General features: G+C 40.8%; 2 protein-coding genes across 2 annotated transcripts; one reads left to right on the top strand and one right to left on the bottom strand.

Annotated features, from left to right (window-relative positions):
* Nucleotides 1-3,283: 3,283 nt before the first annotated feature.
* On the top strand, nucleotides 3,284-3,916 carry LOC119559396 (macrophage mannose receptor 1). The gene has a single exon (XM_037872457.1). The coding sequence runs from the start codon at nucleotides 3,286-3,288 to the stop codon at nucleotides 3,829-3,831; it is 546 nt and encodes a 181-aa protein (XP_037728385.1). The 5' UTR covers nucleotides 3,284-3,285; the 3' UTR covers nucleotides 3,832-3,916.
* A 1,675-nt stretch (nucleotides 3,917-5,591) lies between these two features.
* LOC119559418 (macrophage mannose receptor 1) lies at nucleotides 5,592-6,419 on the bottom strand. Its single transcript, XM_037872513.1, has 3 exons — nucleotides 6,273-6,419; nucleotides 6,107-6,215; nucleotides 5,592-6,055 (listed from the first exon to the last, which is right to left on the bottom strand). The coding sequence occupies exons 1-3, from the start codon at nucleotides 6,417-6,419 to the stop codon at nucleotides 5,781-5,783; spliced, it is 531 nt and encodes a 176-aa protein (XP_037728441.1). The 3' UTR covers nucleotides 5,592-5,780.
* Between the last annotated feature and the right edge of the window lie 124 nt (nucleotides 6,420-6,543).

The raw sequence follows: 6,543 nt of genomic DNA, 5'->3' as shown, positions 1-6,543 counted from the left end.
GAAGTGTATGGTAAAGATGCCATGAGTGATCGCCAATGTCAGCGCTGGTTTGCCAAATTCAGGCTTGGAGATTTTGGAGTTAAAGACGCCCCACGTTCTGGTCGACCATCGGCCGTTTTTGACGAACAAATTCAGGCTTTGCTGGATGAAAACCGGCGCTATTCAACGCGGGAGATGTCAGAGAAGCTCAGTGTGTCGCATACAACGGTTGAAAACCATTTGAAGAAACTTGGCTACGTAAGCAAGCTCGATGTTTGGGTTCCGCATAACTTAAAGGAAATTCACCTAACTAAGCGTATCAACATCTGCTATTCTCTGCTGCAACGGATTAAAAACGATCCTTTTTTGAAGCGGATCATTACTGGCGACGAAAAGTGGGTTGTTTACAATAATGTCCAACGAAAAAGATCATGGAGCAAGAAAGATGAGCCAGCCCAAGCTACATCAAAGGCCGATATCCATCAGAGGAAAGTTATGCTGTCTGTTTGGTGGAATTGGAAGGGTGTAGTGCACTTTGAGCTGCTGGGACGGAATGAAACCATCAATTCAGATGTGTACTGTCGCCAGCTATCCAATTTGGCGGAAAAAATTAAAGAAAAGGAGCCGGCACTAGCTAATCGCAAGGGTATAGTCTTTCACCATGACAACGCTAGGCCCCACACATCTTTGGTCACTCGGCAAAAATTAACGGAGCTGAATTGGGAAGTGCTACCACATCCACCTTATAGTCCGGACTTAGCACCTTCAGATTACCATTTGTTTCGCTCTCTTCAAAACTCTTTGAATGGTAAAAACTTTGATTCAGATGAGGCTGTCGAAAACCACTTGTCTCGATTCTTTGCTGGAAAAGACCAAAAGTTCTTCGAGCGCGGAATTATGCAGCTGCCCGAGAGATGGTCATTAGTGGTCGAACAAAACGGCCAATACATAATTGATTAATTATAAGTCCTGATATAAATAAATCATCTTTGAAAATATTGAAAAAAAACGACATGACTTTCTTGCCAACCCAATACATATTCGTTTTACGGTTCATCCTTCCTACAATTTGAGCTGTTCTTGGTCGTGTCATGTTGAATTCGCAATTAAATTGTAAGATTAGTTGACAAGATGACATGATCTATTAGCTTAAGTTATTTGTCTTTAGTCGGTTGGAAGGAAAAATTGCAATTAAATTGGATGGCTAGTGCGGCTCCGAGAGCAAAGGACGTCGACAAGATGGAAAGCACCCCTCTGACAGCACAAAGTCACTTAGGACAAATGCACGAACGGCTCCTCGGTTAAGGCCAATGAGTGTCTCAACTCCTGCTGGCTCTCCTTCAAATAAATTTATACTCCAAGCGGGAGAAGCAGACTGGGGGATGAGCTTGGATTTTAGCTATTGGACATATTTCGCAGCACGTAAAGCGGAGGTCGGAAGGACAAAGCGTTTTTTTATGTCGATGATATTCATGGTAGGACCCTCCACTTGCTTATTTCGGGATTCCTCAAAATCAGGTTAACAACAGGTATTCAGTAAGATGATCTTATTGATAGGAGTTGACTTTTTGAAACCATTGCCATATAAATGTGAATTTGAGTTTTGTTTTTGTTGTTATTTTTACCTGCGTTTAAAAGTTTGACCGAACGGATTTCGAAAAAATAATTTTTCACATTTTTGATATTTGTGAAACTTCTTTACGGTAAATAATTACGCACGTGTATCAGGATTTGACAAAAAAAAACAATTTTTTAAGTTAGAATTTTTTATATTTTGCAAAAAACCGAACAATTTCAAAAAGTTCCTCTGTTTTAAAATCTTTACCTCCAGCTGTAGTTATCCGATTGATTTTCTTTTGTATTTAGTCCTCTAAAACATCTACTTTAAAAATATATTTTTGTATACACTTATTATACCCGTTACTCGCAGAGTAAAAGGGTATATTAGATTCGTCGGAAAGTATGTAACAGGCGTTTCCGACCCCATAAAGTATATATATTCTTGATCAGGATCACAAGCCGAGTCGATCTAGTCATGTCCGTCTGTCCGTCTGTCCGTCCGTCCGGATGAACGCTGAACGTTAGAAGGGGCGTGGCAAATTTTTAGTTGGATCAATCGATAGGTATTGACAAGACCAATACATTTCAGTTAAAATTTTGTATCTAGCATGAACATGGGCGTGATCTCGAAAACTATAAAAGCTACATTGTTAGGATTGAGTGAGCAGATTCCAGATATTCTGGGACAACGCAAGTTTGTTTTGTCAGTGTGCCACGCCTACTCTAACGTCCACAAGCCGCCCAAAACTGTGGCTTCTACTGTTTTAAAGCTAGAATAAAGACTTTAATTATTTTTTTCAAAAATAGCTTTCAATATAACGCATTTAACTAATTGTTTTAAAGTGGGATCTTTGTCGATCATTTAGCTTCAAATTTAAACTTTATGTTTTGTATTGCTATTTAACTACTTTTTCAAGAGACTTGGCTCTTGATGAAATACTTTCTTATACGTATTAGTAGTAAAATTGCTGTTTTGCATTGCTGCTAACCGCTGGACAAATGACTCTTAGTGCTATGCGAATCTTTCGAGCATTGTGCAGCATTGGCAAATGCAAATGCAATTCTAAATGGACGCCATTCACAGAAATCATATAACGTGTTCGCCCCACAGAACTCCACACTTACCACAATGCAGCAGTAATTTTTGAATCTATGTCATTTTCCCCCAAGCCAGAGAAAAAATTGAGAGGAATCCAGCGATCTGTGTTTGCACATTTCGTTGCTGTTCAATCCCAGTGGGACTCGTAAACACTTGGTCCAACACACAAACACACAGAGCGCCTCCAAAAGGAAATGTGCTTCGAGATTGAATGGGGAAAAGTTAGACAAGGGTTCCGCTTTGGCAATTGGCAATCCTTGACCCCGTCATAACGTCTTTTTCCTCCCACGAATTCCCCCAGCTGTCAGCTGAGTTAAATGAGATATGCTTTTTACATTTTTTCGATAAATTTCCAGCACTGGCATTGGACCGAATGCTTTTAAGGGTGGGATAAAATTATTAGCGAGCGCAAACCTTAAAGTAAAAATGGCAAGCGGATTTGCGCAGCGCTTAATATTGAGATTTACTGGTAAGCAATATTTATGGCGAGCAGCAAGAAGCAAGCATGCTGAACCAATTTGGGAAAACTACTCGGATATAAGTATGTACCAGATTTGGCTGTTTATCTAGTGACATTGATGGATGCTCCGGGCAATTAGTACTCTGGCTATATAAGGGAAGTTCCCCTCTGGTTCATTCAAAGCAACATGCAGTCCCTATTCTTGATCAGTTTACTCTTCGGCTTGGCTTGGTCCTCGCCGGAATCGCAGCTGGCGCCCACATCCCCGGCACCAGGAAACGACACCTCCGACGAAGCCGAGATACCCGCCTTCTCGCCCTTCAGCCTGCGCGACGGCAGGTTTGCCATAGGCGCCTTCGCCAAGGTGAACTGGTTCCAGGCCCAGGCCACCTGTGCCGCCTACGGGTACACGCTGGTGAGCATTACGTCCGAGCAGGACCAGCGCAGCCTGCGCAACTTCCTCTTCGAGTACGCCCGAAACCAGCAGGAGCTCCTTGCCGATCCGCTCTGGACCTCCGGCACGGACCTGGCCAGCCCGAACAACTGGGTCTGGTTCAGCAAGGGACGGGCCCTCAACTACCGCAACTTCCAGAATGGACTGCCCGGCTACTCCAGCGATGGCCGGCAGTGCCTGGGTATCAACGGAATCAACGGACTGTGGGTGAACGAGGAGTGCGCGGAACAGCGCTACTTCATTTGCGAGAAGCGCTGTCAGTTCGACGACGACGTTTAGTACCTCAAATGACGAAATAGGTCCAAAAACGTTTGGTGTTGGTTTATTAAAATAGCAGCCAAATGTGTGCAAGCAAAAACAAAAAGGGGAATGAGATTTCAATTTAGGACAAATGCGTGAAAGCTTTAGTTACACAGCTTCCATCTTCTGTTTGCAGAAGGCATCGCTTTTGGCGAGCTTTTGAAATTTGAAGATAGGTAGGGGCATAGGTCATACAGAAACCTGAGTAATTGAAAAACAAGCTAGTTACAACGCTTTTTGGAATATTTTTACAGATTCTTCCCTTTACAGCAATCGTAAAAGAAGGAATTCTGTGGTCAAGTACACGTCAATTAGATACCCAGCAGTACCATTCAGCTCAGAATCGCTTGTTTCTTAAGCAGACTGTGTGATGATTTTGTGCCAGTGCTGAATTGTGGAACTGCAGGGTACCCGCAAAAATATCTTTTCAAATGTTTCTTAATGTGTGGTTTTAATTCCCAATCGCCTTTGGAACACCTACATTCCCAAGCCAATTTCTGAAAAGTTAAGAGTTTTCTTGAAACATTCTCTAAAGACCTCAAAACACTTCTACAATAGCTGGAAGTAACTTTAAAATGGGAAAGTTACCTTCCTTATTTTGCTTTTAAGTTACCATGCTACAGTGACGTATCTATGAATTTAATTAATACTTTTGTACATTTTATGGGTATACATTAACTATAAAAAATGAACTACATATATTGTATGGGTTGGAAAACTATAAAAATAGTTATTTAACTACTATCCATGGGTTGGGACAATTCTACCTTTTTTTATATTTACGTATTACGTTAGCTAGCGCCACCTAGCCTATAACACCAACCAGTCAATAGCGCCCCTAGTGGTGTGACCACTAGGCTTATTTCTTGACTGAATTGTGCGGTCACACTGACATTCAACGAAAAGTTTTTATAATACTGGACATTTTGCGATGTTTATTTGATTTTGCAAATAGTTAGTATCTCAAATTCATTGTATTTACTTGATGTTTGTCTAATTCTCATTAAATGGCTGGAGAGGATGCCGAGCTGGACAATTTGTCGTCCACCACTCCGCTGGGAGGCATCTATCGAGGACGGGAGAATGACTCTCTGGCGCTGATAAAAACCTAAATGACGGGTCCGATACCAGAATGTTCGGACATACATTGCTAAATACTCGAAATTTGTTTTAATGGAACCGGAACATTTAAAGGGGTTTTAATATAAATTTTTTACAATAATGAAAAAAGTAAAATCAAAACCTGTTAATATTGATATTACAAACATATCAATCCGATATGAAAAATTACACTTGTAATAGGTTTGTCACAAAATTTGATGTGTGCGCAAATGAATCTGGTATGAAAATTCCATGTTGATTTGTTCGAAAATATCCATTTCATATGTTCAAAATATTATTACGGTATGGCAACAAAAGGGACCAAAATTTATATGAAACAAGGAAGAACGCTATAGTCGAGTACCTCGACTATCAGATACCCGTTACTCAGCTAAAGGGACCAAAGGGAAATGGAGATATGCACGCAGCAAAGCGAGATTAAAATACGCCACCTACCGGCGGTAGACAGACTTAAACGTCATGGGCGTTCGAGTGGGCGTGGCATATTCTTTTTTGGATCAATCGATAGGTATTGACGAGATCAAATTATTTCAGTTAAAATTTTTTACCTAGCATGAAAATTGTGGGTGAAATTTTTGGGTCAATCGATAGGTATTGATAAGAAGAATACATTTCAGTTAAAATTTTTAACTGATTTAATAACCTGTAAACTTGTACCACATAAATGTTTCGGTCAAATAACTCAGGAACTAAGCTTTCTTTGCTGTTTGGGCTTGCTTTTATAGAAGCTCTTTAATTTTTTTAATAGTTAGTTTAGTTAATTATTTTAAGTTGAAATATCCATTTTTGCACCTCAAGATACCGTTCTAGATATAAACCTTTTTGTCTAACGATGTATAACTCAGTTGGCAAACATTTTCGCAGATGAAGTTCTGTTTCCCATCACATGGAGCACTGTGCCACAAATTGTCTGATCCTAGGATCAAACAGGCGTCTTTGCCAGTCAGATCGGACTTGGGTTCCTCTTTGGCCCACTGGGCGTAAGTCACGGGGATGCCAGTGCTCAGCCAAGTCCAGAAGTAGCTGCGCTCCACCATATTTGTGGCACCCAGCCAGAAGGTTTTGTTGCCAAAGATAATTTCTAGGTAAGGACAGTTATGGAGTAGTCAAATTTACTCAAGACCAACCTTACCTTTACTATGTACGTAGTGAATCATGAGCTGATGCTGTTCCTCATTTCTTACAGTTGCTAAAACGGCGCCCACTCTATTGCATATATAGTTAGCTTCCAGCCAGTTTACCTCAAAGATGAAAATATCTATTAAACCAGAATATCTGCAGCGGTGGGCACAACTCACCTCGGCGAAACCAGCCACAGAAAAATATGCATCGCACTGAATTAGCGGATTGCATCTTGGAACGAAAGTGGGCTCCAAGTTGGTGCCGTTATTGAAAGCTATTACCCACAAAGGCAAGGTACAGATAATGAACAATATGGAAAGCATACTGAATATATTTCCTTCAAAACCGAAGTCATTTATATGGCCTTGGCCATGAGATATGCCATTAAAAGTAACTCAAAAAGTCATTAAGACAACCCAATGCACCGAAACAATATCTACAAGGTGT

The sequence above is a fragment of the Drosophila subpulchrella genome, unplaced genomic scaffold (assembly GCF_014743375.2).
Source record: "Drosophila subpulchrella strain 33 F10 #4 breed RU33 unplaced genomic scaffold, RU_Dsub_v1.1 Primary Assembly Seq24, whole genome shotgun sequence".
Classification (NCBI taxonomy): Eukaryota; Metazoa; Arthropoda; class Insecta; order Diptera; family Drosophilidae; genus Drosophila; species Drosophila subpulchrella.
The sequence above is the reverse complement of the archived record's forward strand: the minus strand, read 5'-3'. Positions and strand labels throughout refer to the sequence as shown.